The sequence below is a fragment of the Polyergus mexicanus genome, unplaced genomic scaffold (genome assembly GCF_030449975.1).
Source record: "Polyergus mexicanus isolate NDT 795.1 unplaced genomic scaffold, iyPolMexi1.0 SCAF_12, whole genome shotgun sequence".
In the NCBI taxonomy this organism is placed as follows: domain Eukaryota; kingdom Metazoa; phylum Arthropoda; class Insecta; order Hymenoptera; family Formicidae; genus Polyergus; species Polyergus mexicanus.
In genome coordinates, this window is record NW_027223332.1 from 3,096,832 (window position 1) to 3,121,094 (window position 24,263).

The 24,263-nt window shown below is 31.6% G+C and overlaps 4 protein-coding genes across 9 annotated transcripts; 2 read left to right on the forward strand and 2 right to left on the reverse strand.

The window, feature by feature from the left end:
• Window positions 1-7: 7 nt before the first annotated feature.
• Window positions 8-8,621, reverse strand: Armi (probable RNA helicase armitage). Of its 3 annotated transcripts, XM_070304770.1 has the most exons (8): window positions 8,535-8,621; window positions 7,577-8,449; window positions 6,512-7,394; window positions 5,488-6,323; window positions 4,669-5,241; window positions 4,352-4,600; window positions 4,168-4,257; window positions 8-236 (listed from the first exon to the last, which is right to left on the reverse strand). In XM_070304770.1, exons 2-8 carry the CDS (start codon window positions 8,417-8,419, stop codon window positions 225-227), a joined length of 3,486 nt encoding a protein of 1,161 aa, XP_070160871.1. In that variant the 5' UTR covers window positions 8,420-8,449; window positions 8,535-8,621; the 3' UTR covers window positions 8-224. The 3 variants fall into 3 exon arrangements, with proteins under 3 accessions (XP_070160871.1, XP_070160870.1, XP_070160872.1); XM_070304769.1 differs by lacking the exon at window positions 8-236 and having other exon boundaries at window positions 3,816-4,257; XM_070304771.1 differs by lacking the exons at window positions 8-236; window positions 8,535-8,621 and having other exon boundaries at window positions 3,817-4,257; window positions 7,577-8,052; window positions 8,135-8,217.
• On the forward strand, window positions 216-3,506 carry Eif3e (eukaryotic translation initiation factor 3 subunit E). Of its 2 annotated transcripts, none has more exons than XM_070304773.1 (9): window positions 216-405; window positions 476-592; window positions 834-995; window positions 1,133-1,255; window positions 1,344-1,576; window positions 1,675-1,792; window positions 2,174-2,385; window positions 2,489-2,752; window positions 3,197-3,506. In XM_070304773.1, exons 1-8 carry the CDS (start codon window positions 316-318, stop codon window positions 2,745-2,747), a joined length of 1,314 nt encoding a protein of 437 aa, XP_070160874.1. In that variant the 5' UTR covers window positions 216-315; the 3' UTR covers window positions 2,748-2,752; window positions 3,197-3,506. The 2 variants fall into 2 exon arrangements, with proteins under 2 accessions (XP_070160874.1, XP_070160873.1); XM_070304772.1 differs by having other exon boundaries at window positions 2,489-2,726.
• A 1,042-nt stretch (window positions 8,622-9,663) lies between the features above and the next one.
• LOC138938356 (uncharacterized) lies at window positions 9,664-10,424 on the forward strand. Its single transcript, XM_070305274.1, has 2 exons — window positions 9,664-10,072; window positions 10,345-10,424. Exons 1-2 carry the CDS (start codon window positions 9,664-9,666, stop codon window positions 10,422-10,424), a joined length of 489 nt encoding a protein of 162 aa, XP_070161375.1.
• Window positions 10,425-10,661: 237 nt separating this feature from the next.
• On the reverse strand, window positions 10,662-24,103 carry LOC138938103 (protein tudor). Of its 3 annotated transcripts, XM_070304855.1 has the most exons (13): window positions 23,900-24,103; window positions 22,964-23,672; window positions 21,811-22,833; window positions 21,322-21,726; window positions 21,073-21,144; window positions 19,585-20,060; window positions 18,862-18,911; window positions 17,831-18,742; window positions 17,295-17,715; window positions 16,926-17,128; window positions 15,821-15,982; window positions 15,476-15,630; window positions 10,662-15,393 (listed from the first exon to the last, which is right to left on the reverse strand). In XM_070304855.1, the coding sequence occupies exons 2-13, from the start codon at window positions 23,596-23,598 to the stop codon at window positions 11,748-11,750; spliced, it is 8,160 nt and encodes a 2,719-aa protein (XP_070160956.1). In that variant the 5' UTR covers window positions 23,599-23,672; window positions 23,900-24,103; the 3' UTR covers window positions 10,662-11,747. The 3 variants fall into 3 exon arrangements, with proteins under 3 accessions (XP_070160956.1, XP_070160959.1, XP_070160957.1); XM_070304858.1 differs by lacking the exon at window positions 15,821-15,982; XM_070304856.1 differs by lacking the exon at window positions 21,073-21,144 and having other exon boundaries at window positions 10,663-15,393.
• Window positions 24,104-24,263: the final 160 nt, after the last annotated feature.

A 24,263-nucleotide genomic window follows, 5' to 3' on the forward strand; every position in this document is an offset into this window, starting at 1 on the left:
CGCGCAGAATGTTTTATTATACAAACTAATAATACAAATCTCCAGTTATTTCTTCTTCAAGCGCGCATGTCACTAAACAAGATGGTAACTCTTGCTCAACAAAATCTCTTAGACATTCGTTTAGCAAGCCAATTGAAGGTTCTCTTCTCATAGTTTTTGAAAGTTGCAATCTTGCGATAATTTACGCTCACAAATCGTTGCAAACTTCAAGACTTCAAGCTATCTCAAACCTCAACCTGAAAGTGTAAGCTGTAAGTTCTTCTCTTCTTCTTCGTGTCTCATCGTTCACAACGTAAGCAGCGTGACGGAAACGCGATGACGAAATTTGATTTAACGTCTCGTATAGGTCAATATCTGGATCGCCACATGGTATTTCCTCTGCTGGAATTCTTATCGGCGAAACAGGTACGATGCGAAAACTAGACTTTGCAATGTGGTATGATGTTTTGGTTATGTCACATGTGATACATTGCAGATTTACGACGAAGATGAGTTGTTGCAAGCGAAACTCAATATTCTCAGTAAGACGAATATGATTGACTACACTATCGATATTAGAAAACAGCTTTATCCAAATGTGGAAGTACCAGAGGTATGTTTTATTGTGTTATGTGTATGTCATTATACATACAATTGTGCAACTATGGGTGTTTTCCAGCAAGGTACACAGATGACATAGTGTAACACAGTATCAATTTCTTCATCTGACAGCCAATCATGTGGTATCGTGTGTTACACTATGTCATCTGTGTACCTTGCTGGAAAACATGTATATATATATGTATATATATATTGCGTGATGGTCGTAAGTTGGAGCAATGTATCTATTGCAGGAGATTAAAGCCAGACGTGCTAATGTACTTCAAGAGCTTAGTATACTTCAGAATAATGTCTCGGTAGTTTTAGCTCTTATGAATAATGAGGAAGTTATGAAGAAGATGGAGAACATGCGTGATTCTAAAGCACTTAATAATTACCTTACACAAGAATCAGATGTAGGTAGAATACATTGTATTAAATAATAAAAAGAGATTAGATCTAATATATATAAATTAAAATATATGAAAAAATATTGTGAGCAAAAAAATTTATTTTATTGATTTTATGATTTAATTCTATTTGCATTTTGTAGTTTAGGGTAGAAATGATGGATAGCTTTGTAAAGCTAGCAAAATATCGTTATGAATGTGGCAATTATTCTGTCTCCACATCGTATTTATACTTTTATATGCTGATAATGCCCCCTACTGATAAGGTATTTATTAGTTCTTTATAAGTTTTTTATAAGTATATTTTATATAATATGCTATATACGCTAAAAAAAATATGTATTTAATTTCTAGAATTACTTGAATGTCTTGTGGGGAAAATTGGCATCAGAGATTCTTGTACAAAATTGGGAAACAGCACTGGAGGATGTAAACAAGTTACGAGAATACATTGACAGTAATGTTATTGGTAATTCACTGCAAGTATTACAACAACGCACATGGCTCATTCACTGGAGTCTGTTTGTATTCTTCAATCATGTGAAGGGTAGAGATCTTATTATCGAGATGTTCCTCTATCGGCCACAGTATGTATAATGTAAAAAAAAGAAATGTGTAATGATACTTTTAATGAAAATTGGTTTATAAAAGAAGCTAAAAAAATGCTTAAAATATTTTGTTACAGTTATTTAAATGCTATTCAAACAATGTGTCCACATATACTCCGTTACTTGGCTGCTGCAGTTATTGTCAATCGTTCCCGGCGATCTATTTTAAAGGATCTTGTAAAAGTGATACAGCAGGTTGGATCTCAAAATCATATTTATTTATATAGAGTATATATAAAAACTTTTTACTTACTATCTGTGATCAATTTTCTTGTGGTCATAGATATTGAATCCTAATTAAGTAAATTTTATGGGGGGGGGGGGAATTGTTAAGAAAAAGTAAGATTCCAAATTTGTGAAATTTATAGCTACAAGAAACTATATGACTTTTGATACTTTAGTTGTGTTTCAAAATTCATTGCTGGTATTGGAAATCTATAGTTCACATAACATATATTATAGATTTCCAGTACTGGCAGTGAATTTTGGAACACAGCCTTTATATATTAATACTCTATATACAGATAAGGAAACGTATTTAATATTTAACTAAAATTTTTATTTTTATATTTATAGGAATCTTATACCTATCGAGATCCCATCACAGAATTTCTCGAGCATTTGTATGTTAATTTCGACTTTGATGGCGCCCGGCAGAAATTACAAGAATGTCAAACTGTTGTCTTTAACGACTTCTTTTTAATTGCTTTATTGAATGAATTTGTAGAAAATGCACGATTAATGATTTTCGAAACATTCTGCAGAATTCATCAATGTATTAGTATCCAGTATGTATTCTTCCTAAATTTTTGCATTATTATAAGTGTAAAACATATAATTAATTATTTCTATTAATATATCAATTAATCTTATTTTTTATTTAATTTATAGAATGCTTGCGGAAAAGTTAAATATGAAAGCAGATGTAGCAGAATGCTGGATTGTGAACTTAATCCGTAATGCACGTTTAGATGCTAAGATCGATAGCAAATTGGGACACGTGGTAATGGGCGGGCAGCCCGCGTCACCGTATCAACAATTGGTCGAGAAGATTGAGACTTTGAGTGTGCGAAGCGAGGCACTAGAAAATTTAATTGAGAGAAAACTAAAAGCGAAGAATCAAGACTCAGTAAGTATAGTGTGGAACTAACAGAGGTCAGTATCATTCATAATCATATTACGCGCGATCATATTCACTTAATACATAACTTATTAACTATATAACTATTGATACACATAAAACTTGTTGATAAATATAAAACAAAAAGATTTATACATCTGGATTATAGATATGTTCTAATAAACGAACATATTAACTCAATGCTTCAAACATAATTCATTTAATTGTAAAGTCTAATTTGAGTCTTGTAACTAATATATTATTTCAAGGCAAGTGTGTGTATGTGTGTATTTATTTATTGTTTTCATAAATGCAAGTTATATGTTAAACAATCATCTTTTTATATCTTTGTCAATTATATTAAAGAAGATTTTTATTATATATATATCGTTTTTGCTGTATATAATCTGTATAATTTGATATTCTGAAATGTGTTCTTGCATTTGTACGAATTTTCAAACGATTTATTTTTATTTTAGTATCAATACTCATGGAATTTGGATTTGTGACAACCTGATACAATGTGGAGAAACAATATCAGAAAGAAGTATTCCATTTTCAACTATAGGAGTAATATATGACTTGCAATATAATTTGTTTTTCTAAAAAAATGACATTATGAATGATGTAAGTATTTTTATTTGCTGCTGTGTTGTCAATTTGGAATTTTCAATCCACATTGTATAACAAATAATAAAAAATATACAACACATTTTATATAAGAGAAAATATCAAATTTATATACTGTACACAATGTCCATATCTCCATCAATTGCATTCTTTTAGCTTAAGACTAGAAATTATTTTTTATGTCTTATATTTGTAATATTCTATACTAACATAAAGTTCTGAAAAATAAAAGAAATTGGATATTTTATTCAAGAATTTATAAAAGTCTATAGTTTCCATTTATTATATCCATTTAAATATTAATGATTTTATCTTATGTAAAGTTTACAATTTGCTAATCATTATGTTATTTATATTGTAAACATATTACATAAAACATGTATATAATTATAATTTTATATATAATTATATAATATAATATATATAATATATTACACATCTATAATTATATTATATAATATATATATACATACATAATTATATTTTACACACATACACACACACACACATTATATATATATAAAATATAAGAAAATTATAACTTTTAATTGTGTGTTACGAGATATTATTGAAGATTTGTTATATATGAAGGTAAAAAATTACATCCTGTATATGCACCATGATCGATACAATATATCAAAATATTTCTCCAATATGGATCCGAGGCGAGTAATTTTGGATTTCCCAAGATAATAAGCAAAGCACGAGCACGAGTAATTGCGACATTAAGTCTTTTCGGTGAAGCGATGAATCCTAAAGCATGCTTAATGTCCTCGTCAACTAAATGATTGCATGATCTGACAGTTGATAGAATAATTACTTTTCTTTCTTGGCCTTGAAATCCTTCCACACTGCTAATTTTTGGTAATTTAAGTTCTGACTCCAATAATAGATCTCTAATTTGCAGTACCTTAATTAGGATAAAATTTTTTTATACAAGAAAAAAGGTATTGTGGCGATTTTTGTAATAAATGATAGAGAATTGTTTTGAAATATCTGTTTACCTGCTTCTGATAAGGAGTTATAATCCCTATATCATCCGAATCAAGCCCATATTTATATAGCTTCAATAAATAGAGGTAGACTTGTGTTGCTTCTTCGAGATTGTACCAACTTGGACTCTCAGTATCTCGATAGTTTTCACCATTGACTCCATGGAAAACTATGGCCGGTGGCAATGATCCGTCTCTCTCAGGTAGTTCTGGCCTCAACATTTTCAATAGTTCAGCTTCTTTACTATTCTCAGATGATATCTAAATAGTTAAACAAATTGTAATTATTATAACGAAAGATAGAACTTAAAATAATAATTCGCACATACTTGTGATTGTAATTCCGATTCGTAAAACAGCGTGTTTGGTAGATCCAATATCTCCGGTAAACTTCGATAGTTCATAACGAGTTTCGTGACGAGTCTAGGATCGTAACAGAATTCCTCGAATCCTTCTGGATCTCTCTGATAAGGAAATTGCTGCAACAGTCTCGATAGGAATGATTCGCCGAATCCAAAATATGCCGCTAGTTTACTCTGCACCACGGGTCCAAGTTGCATCGGGTCACCAGCGAGGATCACCTGGCCTTGCTCGGAATGAATAAAATTCAGGGGAATCATGATTTCCGGTTCGGTCGCTTGACCCGCTTCGTCGACCAGAACGTGTGAGAAATGTCCACGGGGAAAACCCATGTTATACAGTATTCCCAGTGTACTGCAGGTGCCGACAGTAATTCTATGACGACCCAGTACCGACATGGTACAGTACAGTTTCGGTCCATCCTCACGATGACAAAAACGATTGGACGTACCTTCTGCGGCTAATTCCGCCGTAGCGCAATAAGGTAACAATCTTTCAGGAATAGAATCGTCATTCAAGCAATGATAAGCTATCAGTCGAACCTACATATATATAATGAGTACAAATATAATAAAGAATAAAATATTTAACGATTTATATGACCTGATCTGATTTTTTCTTTGTGTCTCGAATTTCTATTTTCAATCGATATCAAAAAGACTTAATAATCTCGCAAATAGAAATTTAATTATTGCAAAAATAAATATATAATTAGCAGGATCTAAAAATCATATCAAATCATATTAAGCGTTAAATTATAAAAGGATCCACACAAAAAGAAGCGGTACCAAATCACCAGGCTTGAGTATGTTGCTGTCCAACAAGCGTTCTGCGATTAAGTTTGCCGAACTGTTTGACGGGGTTGCTACAAGAAGTCTGCTTTCAGGTATCACAGCCAGAATTTGTAAAATCGTTTCGCATAATGTCACTGTTTTTCCTGTTCCAGGCGGGCCAAATATCACATAGGGTAATGGACGCGCAAATCCCTGTATTATATTCCTCACAGTTTCTTTTTGATAATAATTCAATTTTTCATTGAACCAATTTAATTTCCGTTTTCTTATCTGAGAAATATATGGTTCTATCTCATTATCAACGCCCGCGATTGTTTTATCCGGTTTCCTTGAAATTGTAGCATTAGCAATGTTAGTTTTACTATCATTGGTATTCCTTGATAAATTTATTTTAAAATTCTGCTTTGTTTCTATTCTTGGACTCGATGTTTGTGTTTCTTCGAGTGATGATGATTCAATGGACTTATTATTGAAAAGTCTTTCTGCTACTGACATTTTTGAAGACATTTTAATTATATTATCGGAGTCTATGTCATTGACAGAAGTGATACTGTTGGAAGACATGCGACTAGGTTTTTCCTCGATATCATATTCTTCCAAATGAAATTGTGGCTCTTTTTGCACTACTTTGGAAGGAAATAAAAAATCAGAGCCAAGACGATTAAGAGCTAAATTAACAGCGTTGTGACAACGTTGGGTAGTGGCCTGTGAGCATTTAAATGTCACCTGACAATCTTCTCTATTGTACTCTTGATGAAACTTTTCATTAAATTTCAAAAAAATCTCAGTGCCTGTGACTTTGTGAATAAAGCCCTCATATTTTAACTCTCCTATAAAGAAAAAATAAAAGGATAAGTATTAGTATATCTTGCAATATGTCAAAAATAATTTTACAATTACTTTTTGTATGTCTTGATGATACATGTAATCTAGTATGCTATTGTTTGTAAATTACTCTTATCCATACAATTAAGTCGATATAAAAAAGTAGATTTTTTAAGCCTTTTAAATATATTACCTTGAGAGCTATCCCATTTGAAAGATACTACAGCTCTATCACCCATAAGAAGAGAAGGTCGCTTTTCCGCTAATCCCGGCACTTCGAGTGCAAGATAATCTCCATGTCGTCGCATGACTGCACTTTCCATACTATATCTTTGCAAATCGAGCGTTTGGCTTATTTGCTCGAGATATAATAAGGCGTGGAAACGTTCCTTATACGTTTCAAAGGAAAGTGGTTTCAAAAGACAAGGTATTTGATTTCCAATAGCGACTTCCTTTTCAATCTGAGATTTCTCCATGGTATTCAAGACCACGTTCCAAATATATCGTGGTACTTTGAATAGCCCGCTACGCACTTGAATAAATGCAGGTGATTTAAACAGCCTTACACCGGGGATACATGTAGTCTCATTTAACTCATCCAAATTAGCTATGTTAATTTTATGGCTATTTTTTTGTTTAATAGACCCGGAATCAATCTTTTGCGAAGTGATTTTCGCATTGACCGTTATATGAAATATTCTACCAATTTGGAAATCTTTGAAATTAAAGATAAATATCTCTTCAGATACGCCGACAAATTTTGCTTTACATTTGAATATATATGTAACATTTGTGGAAGGATTTATTACTGTATTAATATCTGTATTGGTCGGCGATTCTAATGACAGCTGAGATGCAGTCTTTTGTGGCATGAAAGAGACACCTTGCAACATGTGAGTATAACTGCCATTATTTCGTATAGAAACTATTAAGGTGCTTTCTTCTTCTATATTCAAATTGAATTTCAAATTATCATCTATGATAATACCATATTTATTTTTTAGCAAGACATTAGTATCTGAATATATTGAAGAAAAATTAGTTGTGACTGGTAATTCAATTGATTTTTTTGAAGGCTGAAAAAAAAGGAAAATATAAGATAAAAATATCTAGAAATTTGTATTATATGTAAATACATATGTATAAAATATATGATATAACGAAATATATGATATATGATATAAATATATATGTATACATATTTTATATATATATATATATATATATAATATGACACAATAACTAAAAATTCTCTTGCCTGAATTAATGGAACGATGGTTATTGATCTCCAACTATACTGTCCTTGATCGCTTTCTATGCTATCACTCACCACTTTATCACCAATGCGAGGAACGTAACCTGGCTCGCACGCGCGTTTATGAAATATCACATGCTTATCGATTACTCCTACTTCGTTTTGTGGATTATATTTTGATATCACTCCAACGTCTAGTTTAGATCGTAACGATTTGATTCTATCCACCTCTAAGACTTCACCACTCAAATCTGTGGAATTATTATTTAATTCGACCAAAGACTCTATTGTTAACCAATCGCCGATCACAGGAATAAAGTCGGATTGTACTTTGCTTAAGTCAATACGAATATTATTTGGCTCAACAATGGCGATTCGGCCTTCGCGTTTTGTTACTTTGGCAATTACATTTCTTCGTATCATACGATTGTGAACTACGTCTTCCTCTGATTTGCCGTTTGCATTATTCCAAATGTCATCTATCACATAGATAATTTTTCGTACTTTCGGCTTCGCATTCGGATCTCGCAGATATATCAAGTAATAAATTTTATCACCTACTTTCAGATTGCTGGTCAAATCATCATTTTTTTCATACGTATAGCAATCATCTATGAGAACATGATCCTTAGTGACAAAAGTAATATATCCTGTTTTGTAATAACATCCTTCTTCGCTCAATATTTTTTTTTCCTCTATATTCTTACTTTCCCCCGCATCCACTTCTGCATCTTCTTTTGCATGTTCTATGCGGGATATGATCTCATCTATGTTTTCTTCCTTTACATTACCCAAATACATATAGTTTAGAGCATTTCTTAATCCGCTATAGATTAATGACAACATATTTAATTCCTCTGACTCCTATCTAAGTATCTGTAGATGTAAATAAATAAAATCTAAGCAATTTGTATTTGATAAATAATACATATATATATAAAATTAGAAAAAAAATATTTACCGATCTATGGGCTGATATCTCCACTCTGTCGCCTTAAGATAATCTAGTTCCTTTCGCAAGGATTGTACACGCTTGGCATGCAGCTCCTTGAGGAATTGTTTGCGTTGCTTCTGCTCCTGTAACTCAGCTTTCATCTGATTTAGAATCTTGGATGTTTGAGTCGCACTGGAAGTCAATTCCGAGTCCTGTGATTCCGGTGTTCTCTGTCCTGTTGAGTGTCCTAGAGTGCTCGGCGACAAGGTGGACGAATTCATAATTCAAATTGTGAATCGAGTCACGTTTGCATCTTGTCACGATATTAACTTAACCTAATCTTCAATGAAAGCTCCATAATACTGTATGATATTTACGTAGAATTAGTCGTGTACACTTTTTATACGAAACACACGTCAATAAAGATAGAAACAAATAAAGATAGAATTTTTTAAAGACGCAAGAGAAACGCACTAATTCGAAATTTTACGCCATTTTATTTCAAAATTGCGTTCGAGAATCCATTACTCGGAGTACACTTCTTTTTGATTGGCTAATTAAGGAAAAGAGGTTTCTGATTGGTCAATCAAACGACGAATAGATTTTCGAACGCATCCTACACACAGGCAAATTTTAAAAATTTTGAAACTTTACATTGATATTAATGAAGAGATTTAGTATTATCCAAAATCTCTTCTTTTTGAAAAAGTTCTCGATATATTTTAACTAGCTAGGTTTTTTTTTTATATATAAGCTGTCCTTCATATACACAAAACCTTTATATTAATTTAAATTTGACTGGAATTTATGGTCTTCATTTTTAATAAAGTTTTTTAAAATAAAAAATATATAATGCGTTTCTAAAAATATAGGCACAGAGGTCAGAAAAGGAAGATTAATAAGAAATAAAAATAAATAAATAAGAAACTTTTCCAACAGCAACATAATTAAATATTTTTCATTTAGTATATGATCAGACTTCTTTCAATTGTTTTTCATTAACACTAAAAAAATATTTCACAAAATTGCAATTAATAATATAATTCTTCAATCAATATGATTCTTCGAAACGGAACGTATATATATTCGAATAAAGGATATAATTAAGAATCCTAAAATATGCAATATACAATTAATTGAAAAAAGTTGCGATAAAATGAAGAAAGTACCGAGCAAACGGATCCTCGCAAGATTGCCACGTGCGCAGCTGCCGCAGAAACCGTACGGATTCTGTTGCGAAGAGGAATCTCAAGATCCTGAGAAACGCTACGATATGCGAAATCCGCCCTTCGTGTCCTCCTTGACGAACGTAATCTTGAACAATGGTGGACCCGCGATAAAGTTCCGTGTTCAAGACACAAGTCGACCACCGTATCCCATTCAACTCAAAAGAATTCTCGAAGCTAAAGGCATAGCTTATTTGGGACGTTCCAAACGATGTCGAAGTCCTTTGCAATGGTACTTGGAGGACGAAATCGCGCTCGCGCGTGAATTCTTTGCTAAAAGGAGACAGGATAATTACAACATGAGTATGAAAAGAAATCTGATGATCGCTAGGCAAAAAGGTGAAGTTCTATTATTTACTATATATCTCTCCGTAAATTTCAAAATATGAAAAAGTTGAATTATATAAATTTGGGAATTTGGATTTTCTCTCTAACATGTATATTTGATTTTACATAGCATCGTGAATTTTTTTTTTTTTAAATGTATAATAAAATTTTAAAGGATTTAAAAATAATATTTTTAGTATTATTGCAAATGTATACAATGGAGATGTATTTATATTATTACAATTACAAATCACATCTATATTTTAATTATATCTTTAATGAAGCAAGAGAACGTAAAAGACGCATTAAGAGAAGAAATTTGCGAAAGATTACTCCAAAATTGAAATTTACACAGGATAATTGAATATCGGAAAAGTAAGTCTGAAGAAATCCATTGCAAATTTAAAAATATTGTAATAAAATATTTGAAGATTTTAATATTCACGACAAAAAAATATTGTAATATTGTTAAAAATTGCGAATTTAATTAAATTCATGGATAAATGCAACGCGCGGTACATATTTTGTGTGAAATGTTTATTAGAAAAAATATTTTAGCAGAATACAAATATTTATACAGCTTCACCTATTATATACCTACTGGATATACTATAATCGTAACATATTATATTAATGTTAATATACAAAATTGTAGGAAGAAGTAAAGGGAATTATAGAGTAATATATGATTCTTATGTATATATATATATGAGATTTAGGAAATAAATTCACAATTACACATTTGATCCGATACATAATTTCGGTACATATGGAAAATGTACATAATGTAGTTACGACGCGAAGAATGCAGCTTTTCTTTCTCCATCTTTTTACAATATTCAGTTGAATTTGTTGCAGTACAATCACGTTTCGATATTATATAGCTTATGCTATGTAATTACGTTATAAAAGTAATAATTTCTAAATATTATTTGCTTTTTTTATATAATTATGTATTCGCACAAAGAAATTATAAGAAGTTTTATCATTATATTTTATTCCTTAATAATATTTAAAAAGTTGTCGCAATTACATTATGCGTGTAATGTAATGAAGATACGTGTCAAACAAATAAAACATTTAGTTTTACTTTGCTCTCGTTTAGTCACAAAAGCAGCTTGTTATATATGATTACATGTTGTATATAATTTGTAATAGAGAGTTACGTAAAGAAATTCAATTATTGAAAACTGAAAGCAGTCTGTTATCAAATTTATTGCAACTTAAAAAAATTATGAATATTAAGAAAACTTGTGATCATTATTTGGTATCACAGGCGAGTATTAGCATAAAACATAAAAAAGAATAATATAAATATAAAGTGAGTCGTCAATTAGATGAATTAATCTTTGGTCGCATACTTGATGGCCTAATATGTGCATTATAGCGGCAATATATAGGAAAAATTTTCATAGGAAACTCAGCAGATTTGTGTCGCGTGTAAACAGAAGAGAAAAAAACAAAACGCGATCACCATACACAGCGCATGTACAGCGATATAATTTTTGTATATATATATAATATATATTTATATAGACATCAGAAAAAAACGAGAAATAAAAAAAAATAAAATAAAATAAAATAAAATAAAAAAAAAAAGATTTGTAAGAAATCTGCATTTTTATACTGTAAATGTATATACGTTATATATATTTATATACACATATGCAGTACATGTCCGCTACATTTACTCTACAGAAACTACAAGTATTTCGTCTTCTTCGTTCATGCTATCAGGGACTGATTGTATGAAGGGATTCACGGCTCCAGCCACGAGTTTCTCCGAATATGGTGTCTTTGGTGTTGCAGGACGCTTTCTAGCTTCCGAATCGCTGGGTGATTCGCCTCTGGAGATACATCCGGGAATTATCTTGTCTTCTGATCGTCTTTTTGAATAATTATACTGCTCAGCTGAATCAGTCTTAATTACGTATGGCGTCGATTCCGCCATTTTTACCGTACACGTTGATTCTGAGGAAGTGTTTGAATCATTATCCGTACCTGTACTCTCGGATTGAGTTTCTAAATCTTTATTCTTGTTTATGCTTTCAGGAATAGTCCCGCTCTTTATTGGATCTGGTGTCTGTTCCAAGTTTATTTCTTCTTTTGACAAGCATGATATTGTTTCTAAAATTGGGGAATCGTTCAAAGATTCGTTTACACCAGGCTGTACCACAGAATGTTCCTCGATTTGACTATTATCGAGTTGCACGACATCCTGAAATTGCGATTCACTTGTCACTGATGAAATTTTCGGAATTTTCGAATTCAGATCCTCTACATCTTTTATCGCATATACTTCAAAAATTTGTGTATTTGGAGATTTATTTGTATCTATAGATTGCATTTGAGATAGTAATTCTTGCCGTTTGTCAGTTTGCGCGACATCAGGTAATTGCGTTTCATTTACGATTGATAAGTTTGTATGATCGATTTTTCGCGATTCAACATCCTCGATGGCATCTTGTATCATATTTCCAACTATCTCATCAATACTAAGCTCCGTTACATGAAGTAAGGATTCTTCAGAACATGATGTAGTAGGTATAATCGCGTTTATAGAAATCGTTTCATTCCTGGCAATATCTACATCTTTATTCGTTTCGGCTATATCTTCTGATATTTCTTCCATTCTTGAGATACACTCATCTACCATAATTTCAGATTTTTTATTCCTTTTTTCCTCGATTTCAACCACGCTCTTATTAGGTTGTTTCGGTTGATCTTTGTGATATTTGTTTTCCTCATTTATATCAGAATTTATAAAGGATTCATTAAACACTTCTTTGTCAATTTCGTTTTCACGCTTTTCCGTTTCGTTAACGCAATCTGTATTATCTATTTGATTGAATATTTGTTCTTGTCGAGCTTTTATATCTAAGTTTGAAGTGTCTTCATTATTATTTACTAGTTTGTGATCTTCGTAGAAAACTGTTTCTTGTTTCTCTTTTGTAATAGAAATAACCTCTTCAATTTCTGGAATTTTTTCGGTTATTTCTTCAATTTCCGGAAGAATATTTTCGAATCCAGTTAATAAAAGATCAACAACACTCGTCCCGTTAAGGTTTAATCGAACGTGCATCGGATCGTCTTCATCAAGATTCTCAAACTCAAACATAGTGGCTCCATCGGCAGCGAGTTCTTTGAACTTATCGCAAGCTTCCTCGCTCCACGCAACAATGTGGTTTGGTTTCTCAAGCGTGCATCGTTTCGACAAAATGGGAATATTCGCAATATCCTCCGGCAGTATTCTCAATTCTTCTGTGACCGCGGAATTGCCATAATCCATATACAAGACTTCTGTGCCCGTTTCGCAGCGTGTGATTATTTTTGCTCTGTACCAACATCCGTCTTCCGGATATCGAGCGACACAGATTGTGCCGATGTCGAAGTTATTCAAAGCGAGGAAACTCTCTGCGTCTCGCAGACGATCCGACATCACTTCCAGTTCGCTTATACTACTCTCGGCTTGGATCCAAAACTCATTCGGATTGTTGATATGACTGACTACCACGTTCGGCGAATTCTCCTCGCCTAGCGGTGGTAGCCTTTCTTCAATAACCGGTAAATGTTGCTCGCACATACTCGCAAGAATATCGGCGATGTTCTGGCCGTCCAATGTTAACTTCACCAGTGATGTATCCTCGTCCTTCAACACGTCTAATAAGAAAATGGTCGCACCATCCGCAGCCAACTTGATGAATTCTTCACAAGCCTGTTCTGACCATTCCTTGATTTGCGGTGGCAATTGTAAGCAGCATTTGCGTGACAGAGGCGATGTATTCGCTAAATCTTCTGGAATGGTGCGAATCTCAGTGGACACAGCGGAATTTCCGTAGTCTATATATATGACTTGTGTGTCCCCGTTGTTATCGTGAGAGATTACGCGTGCTCTGTACCATTGTTCATCCTCCGGATATTTGGCGACACACAGCAAACCCTCCTTCACATCGTCGATCTTCGGGAACATATCGGCGACTATGAATCTGTCCGCCATCACTTCCAAATCAGCAACTGATTTCTCTTCCTGAACCCAAAACTCACTCGGCGAATTAATATGACACACGAAAGCGGAATGAGGATCCAGCTCGAGATCAACTATTTCGTCCACGGGTTCTTGCTCGGTGTTAATTATAATAGCGTGCTTTTCCTCGACTAACATCTCGCTGACGCTCTTGTCGTTTATGAACAACTCTACACGTTTAGGCATAGTATCCGCTACTATTAGAGCCTGAAGAGTTTCTGTAGATGTTACTAAATACTCGAATCTCTCGCAAGTCGATTCGCTCCAATCCTCCGTATTTACAGGAATAACATCGAGTCTGCATTTCAGTGCGAATCTTTTTAAGCTTTTCCAAGCGTCCGATATTTGTCGAATATTGTCTGTCTTATTATTAATTACGTCTGTATTGCCGTAGTCTATGAATCGAACCGTTGTAATGTCCTCATCTGCATCCAACACCTCGGCGCGATACCAAAGATTGTCAATTGAATAAGTAGCAACGCACAAGGTACTTTCTTCTAGTATACCGTCTATCGTCGAAAAATTAGACACTTCCAATTGAAGTTGTTCTTGTTTCTCATTGAGAGATGTGATCTCATCTGCTCGTTGCAACCAGAATTGACTCGGAGAATCAATGTGAGATACGCACACATTAAATTTGTCGATTGTTGACGTTTCGTGAGTTTGAGAGTCTGATAGTTTAGGCGTTGTTTGTTCTTCTTTCAATAGATTTAGCGAACGGAATTTATCGCTGAGTTTTTCCTCATTTTCGATCAGATCGACAATCCATTTTTTGTGTACGTTATAAAAGACAGCAGTGAATTCTTTATTCATCAAATGAGTTTGCAGTAGGTTTAGCTGTTCGGCCTCAGTGCCGATAAGAGCTATCGATAACGATACATTTATCGCTAACTGGTGAGGTTCATAAAACTGCGGTTCTAAAATCATGATCGACTCCAGAGAAATTTCCTCGATATTGCCGTAATCAATATAATGTACATAGACAGTCGTTTCGGTATAGTCGACGATTCTTGCCCTGTACCAATTTCCGTCCTCCAAACATTTGGCCGCGCACAATAGATGTACTTCTGGTTTCAATCTTTGTCCAAAATTAGTGTAATATTTTTCGAGATCTTTCAACAATCTGGCATTGAGCTCCAGCTCTGAGGACCGTTGCAACCAGATGCTGGTAGAATTCTCCAGATACGAGACAGACACCTTGTGAGTAGAACTTAGAATAGGCATCAAATATATGGGTGATATCTTTTCAATTTTTTCTTCCATATTCATTATTCCATTTCCAAGAAGATCATACAGTTTTACAATAAGCCTATATGAACAAAAGATATTAACATTTAAAAATAAAAAACTTGCATTTTTATATTTGCAATCATTAAGCAAAGTGTACAAACCTATTGTTATTGACTTCTTCCACCATAATCAATACTTCTTTTTCTTCAAGCTCTTTTAACCGTTTATCTGCGTCGGATGATGGTGTTACATTTTGCAGAGAGCATTCTAATGCTTGATTCTGCATGATCGCGAGTTCTCCAGGTAAAGCCAAAGCCTAGATTATTGTATTGTTATATTAAAAAGATAGAAGTCAATAAATATATAAAAATTATTAATTTCTAATCAACCGATTTAACATATCACAATCTTATATAGTAACGATGTATGGTATTAGTTTGTATCTTGAAACCGAGAAAATTTTTATAAAAACTTTTTATAAACATCTGATTGAATATCTGACTCACACCATCCAGTATCTTTTGACACATTCCAGTATCAATAAGTTTTACATAAAATCCATTGGACTGTGAACAGTTAATTACCACAGCTCGTTTCCATGTGCCATTTGCATTGATTAGACAACCCGCATCAAGACATATCTCGTTGGTTGATAATCGCGGCATCACCTAACATTATCATAACTTTTTTTTTATCAATATAAGTTGTTTAAATTCATGCAATCAGCACTACATTAAAATGAATGACAAGATGTGTTATTTTAATATTAAATTTCTATGATTTTTTCAGTTAAATTATTGAAATTTAAATATTATGATGGCAAAATGAAACATTCACGAGGATAACATTATAATCGATGATTATTATTATTATTATTTTATTTTGTTAATACCATACATCGTACAATAAGATTAAAGACGTTTTTTCATGAAGTTGAAATTATTATTAGAATTTCAGAGAAATATGATTCGATTTACGAAAAAGGTATTATGAATTTTGCAACTTGATTAATAAAATATATAATATCAATTGCTTACATCAGTGCTTGAAATTAATTGCATATTCTAACCGATTTTTGACGTTTCTTCATATAACTCGGCATAAAATTCCGGACACTGATTTATATATTTGCTATATTGTAAAGGCTTAAATCTAAGAATATGTGTCTAAAAAATTTCATTTTTATATATAATATAGATTTTTAATTTATTCAGATCTCTCTTCAATTCCTTTTAAAAAATTGATGAGAAATTTATTATGAATATCCAAGAGATTTTTATTATTACATGATAGCACAGATGTTATATGACAGCTTGTTATTAAGACGAGCCGTTAGTTCATATTTGTTAGAAAATGAGAAGTTAAAGGATAATAGGTTGAATAGATTTGTAAAGATATTTAAGTTTAAAAATAGCATCATAAGCAAAAACATCTTGCTGATGCTTTATCTATAAAATTTTGTTATACTTTTAATTTTTTGTGTATGATGCACATTTAATAAAATTATTTTTCTAATTTTTTTGTAACATTTATGATCAATATACAATATATATATATATATATGACAGCAATTTGTGATTTATTGTCAAATGCATTTATGCTAAATGATACCTTTGTATTTTTATCAGCCATGTATTTGTGGACAATATCTTCATATTTTGAGGCTGATTGAAGTTGGACATGAAATAGAGTTACACTTTCTACATTAGAAACTTTCATTTTGAGAATTTGACCACTCAAAAGACTTATGTCCACTCTCTCTACATCATTGAGCGTTCTTATTCTTGTATCAGATGCTTTTGATACTGATTCAGCTAAAATACAAAATATATAACATTAAACATTTATACATATTTTCGATATATTAATATTTAATATATATATATTTGATATTTTTAATATTATCTACAATATATAACTTTATGATAAAAATAAGATATCTCGCGCGATTTTTTCAATGAGTTTTAAAATAATCTTTACCATAGATTGTTTCAACTGAAGTTTTTGTAGCAAAGGCTGCAAGATTTTTCTGTACTAACATATCACCCACATCTTGTCTATTGTGGATTAATGAAATCGTGTATTGATTATTACTAACATCATGTAAAATGCATTTATACTTATCAGCATTAAAGCAGTTATCGAGCGCATTGTTATTAGTTTTGGACCAGTCTAAATTATTATTAGGTACAATATCTTTCAAGGAACATTGTACTGCTAATTTAGGCAGTTGCATAAATTTCTTTTCGACTGGGTATATATTACATAGGTTTACAATTGCGCAATTTCCAAAATCTATGTACTGAACTATATATGCATCCTTTTGCACACTGGTATTTACAACTTCTGCTCGATAAAGAGCTCTATCTTCAGAAAATATTGCTATGATTGCTGAACCAACCTAAAGTAGCAATTATATTTATATTTATTTATTCACTATACATATTACATCTGCATTTAAAATGAATATAATAAATCTTGATAAAATAAGCGGAATGTCTAAAAATATTAATTACCTGTAATTTATGTATTATAGGTTCTCTACCAGCATATATTTTCTGAATCTCACTCATCATTGTTTTAAATTCTGCTTCTTTAGTCAACAATTGACAATAAAATTTATTAGGATTTATAAACCATGTAACAATAGCATCATATTTAGATTCGGGCTCATATAAAGTCGTTTCCCATTTTGAATCAATGGGAGCATAATCTGAGACTCCTTGTATACTCTCCGTCGTCGCTTTAAATGTTTCTTTAACTGCCACAGTTTCTTTCGCTTTTTGTAAATCTGCGATTGCGCAAAATTCTTCATTTATATAATTAGTATTTGGTATGCCATTCATAATCTCGCGTAATAGTACTTCGTATACTCTATTTTCTTCGGCAACAAATTCTACCTCTAATGATTTTCCTTCAACACTTTCTGAGAAAATCGCGTGTTCGATTTCTTTACTGCTGGTCAATCCAAGTAATTTACAATGCACTGCTTGCATTGGCAATTTCAGAAACTTTTCCTGAATAACTTTAATTTTCGTAAAATCAACTGACTCTGTGTTTCCATAATCAACAAATTCTACAATCGCACTATTCTTTTCTACAGATTTGATTACCACTCTGTACCACTTAAGATCTTCCGAGTATTGAGCGATGCAACATATACCACATTGTATCTCAGAAGTTGGCATTGTCTCTCCACCATTTTCGTACAATGCAGCTATACTTTCCATAATAGTGTCTAATTCTAAACAATCAGGATTTAATTGAACGAAAAAGTCCAATGGATTGTTGATGAATACCACTTCGCAATTTTTTATAGAGCCAATAGTAATATTTATCGACGAAAATTGAAGTTCTTTATTGACAGCTATATTGTCCTGTAGCTTTTTATCAGTATTATTTATATCCCAGGATTCATAAGCATTTACCTGTAAATAATAATATATACATACATATAATGTGTTTGATAAAGAGTAAAATCATAAAATCTCAAATGTATAAATACTAAATAATTCACAATACTACTTAATATTTTAATTTATTATACCTGATCATTTGTAAAAATATTTGTATTATTCTCCCTGTTATAGTCATCACCTATAAAAATAATTTAATATAATAATAGTACAATATAAAAATTTTTATATAAAAATTACATTCATATTATATACAGATATAAAATATTATACAGAGTGTTCCAGGTCAAGTCAATAAAACTTCAGGGTCTTATAGGAAATTGAATTTGGAACAAAGAAGTTCCTATAAATGAAGGTCCGGAAAGGCTTCGTTAAAAAGTAATAGCTAATAAACTTCGAAAAATCAGGTTTTTTTGATGATTTTTGAAAATAACCTTAAAAAACTTTATTCATTTGAAAAAAGTAACGAAATAAATCTGATGGATAATTAAATAACAAATTAAATTACACCAATTTTATTTAATTTTGATAAAGTGTTTAAAAGAAAATAAGCTCGAAACAACGAAAAAAGCAGAAACTTGAAAAAAAAGCCACCTTTCCATGGTCTTTGTGTAAACATTATATTCGTAATGCAAATACTGCAAATGCAAACATAAAAATGTTCTTATTAAATTTTGATTATAACTAATTGCTTACAGAGAGTTTATTAGCTATAACTTTTTAAAGAAGCATTTCCGGACCTATGTTTATAGGAACTTTTTTGTTTCAAATTCAATTTCTTATAAGATCCTGAAGTTTTATTGATCTAATCTAGAACACCTTATATATGAGTAATATATTTAAATGTTAAATACCAGTGAATTTTCCATTTTTGTAGTTAGGTTTATGAGCTATAGTTGGTTTTTTATCACTCCACTTTGCAGTTTGCAATCTGTCTGATACTCTGTTATCATAGCTCTCTTGTCGTCCATTATTAAAGCCGTCACGGTTAAAATTATCTTTCCCGCGTTTGCTATTACCTTTAAACGAAGTATCCAAATCCTTGAATCCATTTATTTCACTCTTATCATGTTTATGATACGATTTATCTCTGCTGGATCTATTGTATGTACTTTCATTTTTGGTAAACCGATCATTCTGTGAACCACCACGATGGGAATAAACACTGGTCTTGTCATGTCTATTATTATATTGTCTATTATCATATTGTTTCTCTTGAGTCGATTCATCTCTCCAGGAATTTGATTTGTTATCTTGACAAGGCTTAGCATTTTGGTTATGATTCCAAGTATCCGTGTTATTTTTTTTATTATGTCGGTCTCTATCTCCACTATAAAAAATATGCAGCATTGTATCAAAATAATAAAGAAAAGAGGATATATAGTGATATAATAATATTAAAATTAATCAATTAAATATATTCAGTATTCATTTATATACAACATTTATACATGCAAAGACGAATTATTGAAAATTAGGGTATAAAATTTATTGCAACATAAAATCATATAGCATAACAAATAGATTGTATCATAAAATGTTATTACTTATTAACATAATAATAAAAATATAGTATATAGTATAAAAATATAGATTTTATAGCTAATTTTTATAGAATTGAAATAACAGTGTCAAATCTTGAAAAAAATTCCCTGATCTTCCAGGTATTTTTGTTCAAAATTTTAAGTAATAAGAATTTTTAAAGATTTTTTGGTGCAATTTCTTAAAATAAGTTTTTTTATTGTACACATTTTCTGATGCTTTACATTCACACGAAGAAAAAACAGAAAGCCATTTATGCTTACTAGATTTACAAATATACTGAAAAAAAAGACAAAATTAAATAATTTTCATTAAAATAAAAATTTTTAACTTGCATAACCTTTTTCATTTTTTACAACTAAAAATTAAAATAAGAATATGTATTGCATATTCAATATTTTGTTAAGACATTGAATATATATAAACAGAAAGATAGATATATATTTAAAATATATTTTAAACTTATAATTTACAACTTAATTTTTGGATCATCTACTGCTTACAATATAAAAGCAAAATGATCAAAAAAAGAATTTTTAAAAAAATTCCCTGAATCCTAATAGAATTCCATGAGAATTCCTCAATTTTTCCAAGTACAAAAAAATTCCTGAAAATGTTTTTCCAAGGAGTAGACACCCTGAATAAGAATTTTTTTCAACAAACATTCATCAAAAAATACTAGTAATAATTACTACAAATAGTAAAACTATAATTATGATTTATATATAACAATTAATCTTTTTTTTAGCCATATTATATTAAAAAGCTAAAAAAAAGCATTATGTTATTATTATGTTTACCGTGTTGTGTTTATATTTTTTAGTTTTGATCTCTGTCCGTGAATCAAATTTGCTTGAATTTTCATATGAGACCTGTGATGCAATAAAAATTGCATCTTTTACTGTTGTGATGTTAAAGTGAATTTTCATTTGCACATATTGTTACAATTGAATTGTTATCAAATATATTTTATAATTTTTTAAAATAATATTAAGATATATATATATATATATATATATATATATATAATAACAATATTCCTTTCTTACCTCTGGAAATTATTTACTGGTTTCGTAGAATGTTGAATTTCTCCACTTGGCGAACTGGTAGAATTTTTATCGCAAAATAGATTGTTTAATAACTGAGGATGAATACTCCTCATTGTATCAAATTCGAATAAATCAACTAATAGACCTTTAGGTTGTGCAGCTACTACTTTCATATAAAAACGTTTCTCAAGCGTCAATCTTTCAAAATGATTAGAGACTTCTTGATCTGATGAAAGCACCTCATAACCATTTAATGCACATTTTACAGCTTGTGCTGGCAAACCCGTTACTAAATCATTATGAATTGTACGAAGAGACACTGTAGGTAATATTTCCTCGTTTCCATAATCAACATATACTACTTTAACTTGTTCTCCAGTAACACTAAGAATTTGTGCACGATACCTAAAAAACGATTATTATTATTAATTTATACAAATAATTCAATACACAAGTTTTTAATAACAATGTCACTGTTTTAAAACTTACCATTGTGAATCATATAAAGCTGCACAAGGTGAGCCTGCCTTTAATTGTGTTACATTTAAAACAGATGCCATTTTAGCATATTGTGCTAAGCCAGCCATTATCGATTCGAGAGAGTTTATGCCTTTGTTAAGTTGCACAAAGAATTTCTTACATGAATCTACATAAGAGACATGCACAATTTCTTGAACATCTTTTGATAATCGTTGTAATTGCGGGTACGAATACGTTATCGATATTGTTGGAGCAGGTGTTGGAAACGCTTTTTTTAGCATATCCTTTATGTTCATACCATTGTCATAGAGATCACCATATTGAATCAATGGCGGTCCTTCTGGCGGACGAACGTGTAGAATAAGTAATTTTCTGTGTACTAGTTCCTTAAAGTATGCTTTCATTTCTTGCGTAATGTTGAGTTCCTTTAGGCCGCTTAATGTAAATCTAATGGAAAGCACTTTAGGATTAATGTATTCAGGTGGCAATTGAAAGATGTCTGTATATGATAAAACTTCCGTATGACCAAAATCAACATAATACAATTTGCATTTATGTTCCATTACAGACATTACAACTGCCCGACATAATACTCCGTCTTCCCCAACTTCCCTGTATCGTCCTAAGCAAACTGATCCTGGCAATGGAGGTTCTTGCAATGGTTGTTTTGGATGATCGTTTATCTCATCCATCAGTTGAGTCAATATATTTTGTGTGTTTTCAACTTGTACGGAAAATTTTTGTGGACCCTCTTCCACATGTGATATTAATACTTGATATTGGGAATTTACATCTAATACTCGAGATTTGAATACAAGTGCTTCTTGAGCAGGCGGCGGTTGTAAAGGCCGTTGATCAACATGTTTGTGTTGATTTATGTCAGGAGAAAAAGGATTCTTCTGAAACCCTTGTACATTGGAATTATGATTCATATTTGGATTGTGTATTATTGACATTGTTGGACAGTTATTTATATTGTTCTTATTTTGTTGCTGATATGCTAGCATTTGCGGTTGTAGTACATGCTTTGGCCTAAAAAATAAATAATTAATTAGGCAATTATAATATATAAAAGAAGACGTCTATAAAAACAGGAAAAAATATAATATAAAATTAAATATAAAAAATATTATAAAAAATAAAAATATGAAAAATGTTATACCTGAACATATCAGGTATAATAGCCGGTATTGTAGCTGGTACAGCCATGTGTTGCTTCACCAACAGTTCGCTAAAATCCTCACTATTGTACCACAATTTTATGAAATGACTATTATTTATCATATAAAAAAGGGCCCTATATTCATTATAACACAGGGTTTTTCTAATGTCTTCAATTAATTCGCTTTCCCAAATACCATTTATAGGTAATACATTCATCAATGTAAACTCTAATGCCATTGGTGGAAATGTATGCAGAGGTTCCATTTCACGTATATTATCCCATAAATGGATCTCGTTTGGCGATAAGACTTCTACATTGCCATAGTCAATAAATTGCACAACTATCATGCCATCGGGACGCATACCAAGTACTTTTGCCCGATAATAGCCATCGGACTGAAATCTGGCGCAACATAATGTACCAATGGTTATTCTGTTGGACTTGGTAGGACAACCATATCCCTGATTAAACCGTTCTATCAAAGGATATATGTAATGCTCTACAGAAGTAGCAGCCTGCTTATCCAGTTGACCCCAGATTTTTAGGTACATATCATCAGCCTCGACATGAGTGATAAAAATCACACTTTCAAGGGACGACTGCGTATGCTGTGTCATTTTGATCCCACTCATTTACACTTTCGGATTAAATCGTTTCTCGTTTTTGCATATAATAGCTTACTTCGTTCGATTCGTTCCTTATCAATCTGCAAAATATAACAGATATGTTAACTTACAAGGATCAGAATTTTTTCTTTCAATCGCTACTTGAACGAAATTAGGTTACACATCGCGGCATTAATTATGCATGCGCAATTTATGTAATCGGAGAATAGGACGACGACCGAACATCTCTTTTGCCTAAAATCGAGGTAGCGAATTTTAAATTGTTTTAAATTTATGTTCTAATTGTTACGTTTTTCGACAAACTCACGTTCATTGAAAACCTTGTCAATCGTCGAGACAAACAATTTTGTCCTTGCTGCCGACCCAGAAAATATTTGTATACACATCGACGTTGCCGTACGTAAGCTTTCAATGAAAGGGGATGCAAAAACGGCAGTTAGATGTTATACGACTATCTAAAGTACGATATATATGATATATTCCTCTTTCGCGAATCCTTTGTCCAGCGGGAAAAAACCTTTCGATAGTTTCTTATTATCATTGAAAGCGCGCTAAATTCAAGCGGTTTGAATGATGGTTAATTGCTAGGCGTATCTTTATCCTAAATATGCAAGATGTGGATAGGATGCGAATTTATGGATCAAAACGCTGTCGCGTAAGAAAGTATTTGA